The sequence below is a fragment of the Cydia strobilella genome, chromosome 3, assembly GCF_947568885.1.
Source record: "Cydia strobilella chromosome 3, ilCydStro3.1, whole genome shotgun sequence".
Taxonomy (NCBI): Eukaryota; Metazoa; Arthropoda; class Insecta; order Lepidoptera; family Tortricidae; genus Cydia; species Cydia strobilella.
In genome coordinates, this window is record NC_086043.1 from 94,630 (window position 1) to 106,643 (window position 12,014).

The 12,014-nt window shown below is 44.1% G+C and overlaps 1 protein-coding gene across 2 annotated transcripts; it reads right to left on the reverse strand.

Moving 5' to 3' along the window:
* Positions 1-898: 898 nt before the first annotated feature.
* On the reverse strand, positions 899-10,497 carry LOC134755675 (alpha/beta hydrolase domain-containing protein 17B). 2 transcript variants are annotated; one of them, XM_063692215.1, is made up of 5 exons: positions 10,408-10,497; positions 9,693-10,325; positions 7,676-7,808; positions 1,708-1,825; positions 899-987 (listed from the first exon to the last, which is right to left on the reverse strand). In XM_063692215.1, exons 1-4 carry the CDS (start codon positions 10,419-10,421, stop codon positions 1,742-1,744), a joined length of 864 nt encoding a protein of 287 aa, XP_063548285.1. In that variant the 5' UTR covers positions 10,422-10,497; the 3' UTR covers positions 899-987; positions 1,708-1,741. The 2 variants fall into 2 exon arrangements, with proteins under 2 accessions (XP_063548285.1, XP_063548284.1); XM_063692214.1 differs by having other exon boundaries at positions 9,693-10,490.
* Between the last annotated feature and the right edge of the window lie 1,517 nt (positions 10,498-12,014).

The window sequence follows — 12,014 nt, forward strand, 5'->3', positions numbered from 1 at the left end:
AGCGAACCCAGCGGGGGCGGGGATTCTTCCTTAAGTAATTTACGGCGAAACATAACTAGACGACGATCGTCGCGCACAACCTCCGGCATCGGCACGATACCGACAACATCTCCGCGGGCCGCACTACGCGAGCGTCTCTCGTACAAATATGATACGATACAATTATAATTTTGAAACCTTACAACTAGGGGGATACAAAATCGAGCCCGACGGGAGCTCAGCACGTGGTCTCCAGCAGCGGGTCCGGCGCCGGCGCGGCGGTCGGCGGCGCCGGCGAGGCGGTCGGCGGCGCCACCGAGTCTCCCTGCGGCGCCGCCGCGTCGGGCGGGGCGCGCCGGCGCGGCGACACGCGCGCCTCGCACGTGCACGCCGCGCGCGCCGCGCCCAGCGAGCCCGCGCGCGTGGCCGGCCGCCAGCACGTGCAGCTCGCGGCGCCGCACTGCGGGCAGGAGGCCGCGGGCGCGCGCCGCTCCGGCCGGGGGCGCGGCGAGCGCACCCAGGGGTCGCGCGGGTCGGGCGCGGCGCGGTGCAGCTCGACGTCGCTCATCTTGCGCCAGGGATCGGCCCGGTCCCGGTCCCGGTCCCGGTGGCGCGCGCGGTCCGGCGAGCAGGTGTGGCTGCGCGCGGGGCGGGCCACGGGGAGGGTGGGGCGCTCGGAGTGCGAGCGCGCGCGGGGCGCGGCCGCGGCGGACGCGGGGGTGACGTCGCTGAGCGAGCGCAGGTGCACGCGCCGGCGCCGGTCGGCGGGCGAGTCGTCGGCCGCGCTCACGCTGATGCGCGGAGCGGGCGCGGGCGCTGGCGCGGGCGCGGGTGCGGGTGCGGGCGCGGGTGCGGACGGCGGAGCGGGCGAGGCGCGCTCCTGCGAGGAGTTGCAGTTTTTGACGGGGCCGGCCCGGCTGGGCCCGGCCCCCGCTAGCTAGAGGAGTCTCTCGGTGGCCGAGCTGGTGGTGCCGGAGCTGAGGGTCGATGCTGGATTTTGGTCGTCACCTGGAAACGCCCACTTTTGTTAATTATTGAAGGTAATCTCTCAAAAATAGTCTCAAACCTAACCTTGAATAGAAATTATCAGAGATGGACAGTTTCCGTCTCCCCAGATGCTGTAGTCTCCTACGGCTGCATGCTACAATGACGCATCTAGAATAGCCCGGCCCGCGGCCGGTAGTCATTCTCAGTTGAACAGCTCTACGCCCACTACGGAGACGAATCGTCTCGGTCCCCCTGAGCATTATGGTCTCCTACAGCTACAGTGACGCACCTTGAGTAGTCAGGCCCGCGGCTGGTAGTCTTTCTCAGTTGAACAGCTCTACCTACGAAGACAAATCGTCTCGGTCCCCCTGAGCATTGTGGTCTCATACAGCTACAGTGACGCACCTTGAGTAGTCTGGCCCGCGGCCGGCAGTCTTTGTCAGTTGAACAGCTCTACGGAGACGAATCGTCTCTGTCCCCCTGGGCACTGTGGTCTCCTACAGCTACAGTGACGCACCTTGAGTAGTCTGGCCCGCGGCCGGCAGTCTTTGTCAGTTGAGCATCTCTACGGAGACGAATCGTCTCGGTCCCCCTGGGCACTGTGGTCTCCTACAGCTACAGTGACGCACCTTGAGTAGTCTGGCCCGCGGCCGGCAGTCTTTGTCAGTTGAGCAGCTCTACGGAGACGAATCGTCTCGGTCCCCCTGGGCACTGTGGTCTCCTACAGCTACAGTGACGCACCTTGAGTAGTCTGGCCCGCGGCCGGCAGTCTTTGTCAGTTGAGCAGCTCTACGGAGACGAACCGTTTCAGTCTCTCCAGGTATTGGTTGAATAGTTCCACGTCGTTGTGGCCGGCGCCCTGCAAAACAGTCATTATTGTGACAATTTAAGAGAAATTTGTCACGATAACTGTATTTAAAATGTAAGCAATCTCACTTCAAAATTTAAACATTCTGTGAGTAAAACGGCTACCGCGAAAATCCAGATTGTAAGAAAGATTCGCTATCACTCTTGCATTGATTCGGTGACAGGAATGAGAATAGATAGACAATTTTCTAATTTCCATAATCTTAGCCCGTAGTAGTTATAAGTAATAGGTATGTATGAAACGGGTTAAACCAAACAACTGTTCTGGTGACCTGTAATGCAATCACCTCCAAGATAACGCCAGGTCAAGAGCAGGGACTCCGATTACAAATCATTTGGCCATTACACACTCAAGAATTCATCATCTGAATGTCTATTGTTCAGTCAAGTGACTCGTGTAAAAATATATCACCGAATTAAGAACTAATGGGCATATTTTTGAGTAAGTTGTATGCACCCAAATTTTTATACTTGACTGTATATACCAGTATGAATGTTTTTTGGCCATAGACAGTTCATCATTCGCTTGCCCTTGTCCCATTCACTTGGGGTCGGCGCAGCATGTCTTTTTCTTCCATACCTCTCTGTCACCCGTCATCTCATCATTCACTTGCGTTAGTTTCATAAATATAATCTTTCACACAGTCGATCCACCTTTTCCTCGGTTTTCCTCTCCTCGTACCTCCCTCCACATTCATTTTTTCTTAATACCTTTCACGTCACATGACTTTCATCCCTCCGCATCACATGCCCGTACCACGCTAGGCGATTTGCCCTTACTTTTTCTGTGTGTTTCTGTTTTGGCCATAGACAGTTCTAACTAAATTATTAACGTATAAGTCCCAGGAGTCATTTTTTACTTTTCATAAGTTTTGTAAGAATGATATCGCGTGTGCGATATCGCATCCGCGGGATTCGACGGATTAATGTACCAAAGACAATTAGACATTTATTGCATTGAAAACTAAAAAATTTGGTAACAAATATTTTTTTTTAGAACAAGAATGTCATATTTCTGCAAAAAATGGTGCTTAAATTAGGCCCTCTTTGCTTGTTCCTTAGAAGGCATGTATTAAGGTGAGGGCTGGCAACATGGAATAATTATTAAGGCATTTTTTTTATCCGTTATAAGTCCAATTTAAAGTGTTGTGAGACATACTAACATTAAATAATTTCACGGTTTAGACTCACTTGTCGTTGTTGTTGTTGTTGTCACTTGTTGGTTGGCGAAACATGTCGCGTGAGTGACTAAAACATTGAGTCTAAACCGTGAAATTATTTAACGTCATTATAGACTTATTAGTCCCTTTATTAGGTATATAAAACTTTATTTAATAACTTAAAAGTTATAGTCTCTAAGAGAAAATTAACTTTGTAACAGAATTTATGGCTTGACTAGGTAATTAGGTATAAAATTGCCGTCAGACGATCAGTGTCGCAAAAAATAATTCACAATAAGTCAATTTGTAAGCACTGTCTGTTCTTCGTACAATACGAGACTTAATAAACAAAATCAACGCACAGCTGTTTTGAAAACGGCAATGACCTATTGTAACGTTGCGGATTGGCATACCTACCTGCACTTATCACATCAAAATATTTGTCGTTAGCAAAGCGATTAAATGCCGACACAGATTCAGAGATAACGCGTTTTTATCGTGCGGTTTGCATTGTGATAACAATACGGCGTACGCCTCACAAGTCTTACAACAAATACAACACGCACTCTTGGCCACGTGTCCGACCGAAGGTTTTTTTTGGTACGGACGGCTAAGGAATGGAATGCGCTCCCGCCATCTGTATTCCCTGATCAATATGACCTCGGTCTCTTTAAAACAAGAGTGAATAGGCTGTTACTGAACCGGTGAGCTCCATCTTAGGCCCTGTCTTTACTTTCCATCAGATGTGTCTAGGGCCAATCGCCGATCAGTTTATAAAAAAAAAAAAAAAGTGTTTTGTTTTAGAAAAAACTGGCCAAGTGCGAGTCGGTCTCGCGCACTAAGGGTTCCGTACCACTAAGCAAAAAAATCACGATTGTTGTACGGGAGTCCCACTTAAATATTTATTTTATTCTGTTTTTAGTATTTGTTGTTATAGCGGCAACAGATACATCATCTGTGAAAATTTCAACTGTCTAGCTATCACGGTTCATGAGATACAGCCTGACAGACAGACGGACAGTGGAGTATTGGTAATTATAATAAGGTCCCGTTTTTACCCTTTGGGTATGGAGCCCTAAAAAGTTCTCGCTGGAAGTTATTAGGCTACCATTCCACCGAGGCGGAGATAAGCAGATGAGAGGAAACTTGCATAAAAAGAACCAATATATAGCATTGGTTGTAACTTGTAATATAAATCTCTGCTGCACCGGTATCACGGTCGCGTTTTTGTCACTTGTCATATCATGCGTCACTTTCGTACTTGTTAGAGCGTGACAGGTATGGTGACTGTTGCGAACGCAACCTTTTATGTGTATAATGCAGTAGCAAAACGCAGCCGTCGGGCTCGCTTACTATGCGGAGGCTTATTTAAATGCACCAATAGGAGCGCTCCACATAACCTGTATCGCGGCCAATTAGAGGCACCTAAATTTAGACTACCATTTTTAACATTCAAAATTAACTTAACCACTTTCGCACCAGCCTCCATACTATTACCACCACTTCAACAGTTTACGTCAACTGTACCTTGTAAAGCAACCAGCACCTATATGATTACACGTTTACTTCAAATCGAAGTCTTTTTATTTGTCGTCGAGACCTGCACGGCGGCTACAGTGACAAATGATAGACAGCCGTCCATCTTAGCCCCGCTGGATTACAACCGTAGCATTGGTTGATTCCCGCGCCGCGCCTAATACGTTGCGTTGAGCAGCAGTTATAGAGATGACTAGACGGCGACGGTCGGGAGACGCTAGTGTGGGGCGGCCACGACATCGCGCGGCGGCGGCAGCGGCGAGCGGCGGCCATAGGCTGGAGCGAGACACAGCGATCGAACCTTTCGTTCCCAACTATGGTCGCCGCTCGCCGCTGCCTCCACCGCGCGATGTCGTGGCCGGGCCGTAAGAGCTCGTTCCCACTATGTCGGATGTCGGAACGATTTTTAATCGGGTGTGTAGCGGCAGCACATTTCCATTATAGTTCATTTCCGTTATAAGTTCCATTTAGCTAATTTTGATAATATTAATAGTGAAATATCTGATACAGATTGGGACACATGTTTTAAAGGATTAAACGTTGAAGACTGTGTAAATAAATTTTAAAGCCTACTACATAACTTATTAGATAAACACGTACCTCGTTTTCCCTCTAAAAATTCGAGCACAGCTCCACTATGGCATAGCAGAGCTCTGAAAAAAATCTTAAAGGAAAAAAGAAAGTATCATAAATTATGGAAATGTTTTCGAAATCCACTAGATTATGAAACTTTTACGAAGTTAAGAAAAAGAGCTGAAATGGTTGAGAAAGTCTGTTACAAGAATTACATACAATTCTCCGAAGATCAAATTAGGTCTCGCTCAAAGTATTTATGGAATTTTATTAAGTCCACTACTTCAAAAAAAGGTATACCGCAAACAATGTATTGTGGCGGTGCCTCGGTTTCTGACGGTCCAAGCATTTGTAACATGTTTAATGATCATTTTCAATCAGTATTCGAAACCCCTAATTTGCCGCCTTTGGACGTTGGCTGCTTAGAACCTTCGTTAAACCCAGTCTTTAACATCAGCACTATTAATTTATCAAGTGACTTAGTTTTAAAATATTTAAAGTCAGTTGATGTAAACAAAGGAGCTGGACCCGATGAAATACATCCTTTATTAATAAGGAAATGCGCGAATACATTAGTAGTTCCCCTTACAAGAATTTTCGTGCAATCAATTAATGAGGAGCGTTTTCCACAAATCTGGAAAAGGGCGTGGATTACACCTATCCCCAAAGGTAACATAAGCCAACATATAGAAAAATATAGACCTATTTCCAAATTGTGCCAGTTTGGCAAAATATTGGAAAAAATTGTTACTGACCAGCTCTCCCATGCTGTGCGCCGTCATATCAACCCAAACCAGCATGGGTTCTACAAAGGTCGTGGCGTTGAAAGCAATCTCTTGTCCTTTACCGAGGTCATACGTCATGCCATGGATAATAAATATCAAGTTGATGCTGTATATACAGATTTTGCAAAAGCATTCGATAAAATTTCTCATAATACGCTTTTATTAAAAATATGGAACCTGGGTATACACGGTGATCTCTTTCGATGGATTAAGTCTTACGTAGAAAATAGGACACAAGCTGTAGTATTGGGAGGCTTTACATCAGCTTTCAAACAAGCCACGTCGGGCGTCCCACAGGGATCTCACCTGGGTCCTCTGTTATTTATTTTATACATTAATGATATAACGGAGTGTTTATCTAACTCGGAAGCCCTTCTCTATGCCGATGACACCAAAATATTCCGAGTCATTAAGACCCCCGCAGACTGTTCTATGTTGCAAGAGGATTTACTTAAATTTGAGGATTACTGCACTAGAAGTAGTTTGTTTTTAAACAATAGCAAATGCTCCGTTATTACATTTGGCCGTAAAAAAAATCCTATATTATACAATTATAAATTATGTGGCAGTACTCTAACGCGTCAGGATAGTATACGTGATTTGGGTGTATTAATTGACACAAAACTAACCTTCATCCCTCATATCGACAACATTTTAAATAAGGCTTATAAACAATTAGGGTTTATACTTCGCATTGCTAAACCTTTTCGTAGACCGTTAACTTACAGGATACTTTATAATAGCTACGTCAGAAGCCGCTTGGAATTCGCTTCGGTGGTATGGAATCCCTGCTATGATGTACATAAAAAGAGAATAGAAAGGGTGCAAAAAATATTTATTAAAGCTCTCGAATTCCGAATAAGGGGTAACTACGAAAATTACGCCTCCTCAATTTCAAGACACAACCTTCAACCTCTGTCATTAAGGCGTTCATGTAATGATCTGATATTTTTATTTAAAATAATAAATAATCTTGTAGATGCCCCTGAACTTCTACATAATATAGGTTTTCGAGTGCCTCGTAGAACAGAACGTGGTTGTCGGAGCAAAATGCTGTTCAGTGTTGGGACATGTCGCACTAAATATGCACAGCAATCATATATTAAACGCGCATGCAGGTTGTATAATGAAAAGTGTATGAACGCGGATATATTTGGCAGTTCGTTAGGGTTATTTAAGAAGAAAGTTTATTCTCTATTAAATTAGTATTAAAGCTAGGTTAAGTTATCTCATTATTTGTTAATTTCACTGTTGTCTCAGATAGCATTTCATAGTATTAAGTTTTATTAATAATTTACATACAGGAAACTATAGGTCTACATTGTAATAAATTCTAGCTGTCAGCTTATTCACCTACATGTTTTATAAGACTGTTTGTTTCTAAATAAATTAAAAAAAAAAAAAAAAAAACATTTCATATGAAGCTATTCACACACGAACGACAACGATTTTGTGTCGGATCCGACAATAAAATATCGTGCGTTTTGTCAGCCCTCCGTCCGGAAAAAAATCGTGTCGGCGGCGCTGTTCACATGATGTCGGATGTCGGACCGACCTCGCCCGCGCCGCACCCCCCTGTGCCTCCCGCGCGTCAAATGAGAACCTCAAATGGCACCAGCTGCGGTCGTGGCCGACAGCCGACTAGTGTGAACAGAGGCACCGACACCCGATTAAAAATCGTCCCGACAGCCGACTAGTGTGACCAGAGGCGCCGACACCCGATTAAAAGTCGTCCCGACATCCGACATAGTGGGAACGAGCTCTAAGCCGTGGGAATAAAGTGCATACCTCGACCCAGAGCGGCTCGACGGCGCGCGGACAGCGCTCGTATATGGCGAGTCCGTGCGAGAAGTCGATCACCTCGTCCTCAGTTCCATGGATCACGAGAACTGGAGAGTTCACTTTCGGTATTTTGTCGATGCTGAAACAAAAGATAGCAGTTTAGTGCGTTAGTACTTAGTAGACTAATGCTAGTACGACTTCCCGAAATCGCGAAAAAAAAATTGCTGTTTCATACATTTTGGCTGGTCCATTTTCTATGGGAGGGTAAAAAAAAATTTCTCGATTTCGTTGTTGGTCCCATAGTAAAAGTTGCTCAGTATAATCCCAAAACCTCCCTGGCAACGGGAATGAAAAATGAAAAAATGAAAAATTGTTTATTTCGTTTAAGAATTACTTATACAGGTAAGTGTTGGTGCCTCTTTTTAAGTAAGAAAATACCTGTGTTTTGGCCACCCTGTATATGTATGAATGAGTGCACAGCAGTTCATATAAACAGAATGTATTATGAACTTGTTCCATTGCTACTGAAGCGTCTATAAATGGTGATATAACAAGTAGAACAAGTAATCGCTTTTAGTAGCCCAGTGACTATCTAGGGCTCCAGCAATTATAGTGAAAGTACTTGTACATGTCACAATACATGAGCTCAATTTACAAGACATTTAGGGCATGACAGTCTTGACATGCCTTTCAACTGATCCATCATACATTAAGTTAACTGAGAATTTTAAACTCTAATAGCATACAGAAAAGACTCACCGCTCGGCAGTCTTGCTGTTAGGCTATTATGAATGAGGTGAGGTGAGCTGCCAATATAATTAATAGAACAAACTTTATGAAATATTCAAAATCAGCTGTTTGTTGTTCCAGTCAGGTCAGTCTGTGTCATGTCAAAGTCAATGCCTATGATAGGTACCTAATTGATAAAGTCTTGTTTATAGCTGCTTGGATAATTAATGCGTTCAATTTGTCGAAAATAAAATTTCAAAATTGTTTACTTGTTTTCATTTTGATGTTATTGATAAAATTGTAGCCTGATATAGACAGGCAGCCTTTTGAATGAAGGAGATAATGCAAGGGCACTGATAATGGCTTGAAATCACAAATCAACTCTGTCAACTGTACGGTAGGGTCGGTAGGTATATTTGGAAAATTGACATTGAAACAGTTTTTTCTACATGCTGTTAAACAGACTACAGTTTAGTTGCTAGTTAGCCCTAGACCTTACATGTGGATGATAAGCATTCATTTACAGCTCAATGAACTAATAATGAATTATATTGATATCTCTCACTTGGCTCTACTCAAGTCTTGAAGTAAGTCTACTATTAATTATATACATATATGTAGATGTTTTTAAATGTTAGGTTTTTAACAATGAATTATTATAGAAGTAGAAAGTTAAGAAAGTCAGTGTCCTCTGTGGGGACAATAGGATGTTTAAAGATATTTATCAAGTGTCCTTCCTGTTTAGATACTAGGACAATTACTGTATTATATTGTTTATTTTATTAGGAAATTATAATTTGCTTTGTTTTACTAAACAAAAACAGTGGCAATGCAAATAAACAGATGTTTAAAAAGGTCTTGTCTATTTCGTTATCCATTAAAGAAGGGTATTTGGTTTGTTACAATTCTCATGCGCATGTAAATGAATGTTAATTGATTATTGTAATGAGACAGTGAATTAGTCATGCAGTGCTTGTGCGAGGCATACGAGTATGTGCTTACTCATAGCATGATAACAATGTTTGTTTGGGTCTTATAAACTGGAGCAGCCAAGACTTTACAATGTGCAGCCTCATGTATGAAATATACAGGAAGGTAGACGAACACAATGTTGCTGCTCCACTTAGGAACTATTTATTTTGTTTATAATACCTATACTCTGTGGGTTTGTTTTTCAATCTGAATCAATATTCTCCAGTTCTAAAACCATACATATTACTCTTGATTCATGCATTAGCCTCTGGATATGAGGTGTACATGTAGGAGCAGAGGATAAAGGCAGGGTGAGACTAACCTGGGGAAGGCGTCGAAGAACCATGTGCGCTTGGTGTTGGGGAAGGCGACGCGCATGCCCGACATGAGCGGCGAGTGCAGCACCACGGCGCCCACCTCGTAGCGCGCCGCCAGGTCCACGGTGGGCACAGTGCCGATGCTCTGCCCGTACAGGATGATATTCTCCGGACTGATGCCGAAGCGCGTGCGCAGCGCCTGCCACGCCGCGTCGATGTCCGCGTACAGGTTCTTCTCCGACGGCTTGCCGCCGCTCACCCCGTACCCCGAGTAGTCATAACTGAATATATTACAATTTATCCTAGTGCCTAATCCTAAATAAAAGCTACTCATTTGTCCCAGATCTACGGCGTTCCCGTGCGAGAACAGTATCGTGAAGCGCGCGTTAGGGCTGCAGCGAACAAAGAGGCAAGCGATGCGGTTGCCCCGCGTCGTCCGCGAGTAGAAACCTTCGATATTCTCCTTTTCTCGCTCCGTGTACTGCCATTCCGCCCGCTCGGTCAGCGTAAGCGAAAACTTGGAGCCCGCTTCGTCGGGCGTGAATGCATACGTGGGTTCTGGAGGTAGGAATGCGAGCTTAGCAGCGATTTTCCCCGGGCATGGCGGACAACAAAACAGGCAACAGAGTTCACTGAAACTTAACCCGTTCATCGTGAAAATATATAATTATTTATAGAAAAAAAAAATTGAACACTATCCATTAGAAAACCACAACTCACAAATTACTGGGCATGGCGAAAATAAGAAAATTTCACTAAAATTGACAGTTCGTCAACATTTCAGCCATGACGGGATACTGGTGTTGTCAGTGATAATTTTAATTGTAATGCTTTTTTTTTTGTGTGACCAGTGCTAATAACAATGACGTGTTTGACTATAGCCATAGCCTTGCTAAAGCCCAAAGGAGTAAAGTATGGGTGCCTAGCCAACGTGACAATCACTTGCGCTACGAGAACGAAACGCTTTGTGTCTCTCTATAGGGCCCTCCACACTCGTGCGTGAAGCCGCGAACGCGAGTGTGGAGTCTAGTTCGCTAATTAGCGAAATCGAATCCACACTCGCGTTCGCGGCTTCGCGCCGCGTAGTCTGGAGCGGGCCTATCATTTATTGGGTACCTACGGTCTTGAGGGTAGCTCAGATGGCAGAGCACTGCACTGTATAGTCTGCATCATCTCAAATTACTTTTTCGTCTAAGACGGTAATCTGTTAAGGGCCCACCACACTCATGCGCGAATCACGGCGCGAAGCCGCGAACGCGCATGAGTGTGGAGGGACCTTAAACAAAAGCCATTGTCTCTTTTGTGCGAGCGTGTCGGCTTATACTTAGTGATCCAGTGGTTGTGGGTTCAAGTCCCACCAGAAACATTGAATTTTTCCACTTTTAATTTCGCAGACTTTTTTGCTTGGTACACAATTTATTTCTCTATCACTCTTCCATAATAGTGCGATAGAGGCACAAAGCGTTTCGTTATCGTTATCGTTAAGCGATTGTCAGTTGTCACCTTGGCTGGCCACCCAGGTAAAGCTAAATAAATTTTATTTAAATAATGTTATTTATTAAGGATTACAGTTGACATTGGAATACATCCAAATTTGATTCTAATCAATAATCATCCAATCAGGGTGTAAAAATTACAGTTGACATTGGAATACATCCAAATTTGATTCTAATCCTAATCATCCAGTTAGGATGTAAAAATAAAAACTACATAAATACATTCACAGATGGCGTTGTATTTTTTTTTTTTCATTTTTCCCTGACCTCTTTTGAAATTCCCTAACTTTCCATGACCACCTTTTCCGTTCCTTACTTTTACCTGATTTTCCTGAAAGTGGACGCCTTGATAAAAGACCATTGTCCATTCCATTCCACATCAACATCAAGTTCGACTAGATGCCGTCAGTAAGATTTAGTTCCTCAGACCCGCATCGCATTAAGGAACCACAATATTAACTGCTCTGATAGTAGGTATCAATATAAAATTGGATTAGAATTAAGGATAGCCATTTAGTAGTTAGCTCATTTTTAGGGTTCTGTACCCAAAGGGTAAAAACGGGACTCTTATTACTAAGACTCCGCTGTCTGTCTGTCCGTCTGTCACCAGGCTGTATCTCATGAACCGTGATAGCTAGACAGTTGAACTGTTCACAGATGATGTATTTCTGTTGCCGCTATAACAACAAATACTAAAAACAGAATAAAATAAATATTTAAGTGGGGCTCCCAAACAACAAACGTGATTTTTTTGCCGTTTTTTACGTAATGGTACGGAACCCTCGAGTCCGACTCGCATGTGGCCGGTTTTTTTAATCAGCCCGAATACAG

Coding starts and splice junctions, on each gene's coding strand:
- LOC134755675 (XM_063692215.1), bottom strand. Junction 7,809..9,692: donor TTCTTCGACGCCTTCCCCAG/GTTAGTCTCACC, acceptor CTTTTGTTTCAG/CATCGACAAAATACCGAAAG. Junction 1,826..7,675: donor TCGAGCCGCTCTGGGTCGAG/GTATGCACTTTA, acceptor ACTGTTTTGCAG/GGCGCCGGCCACAACGACGT.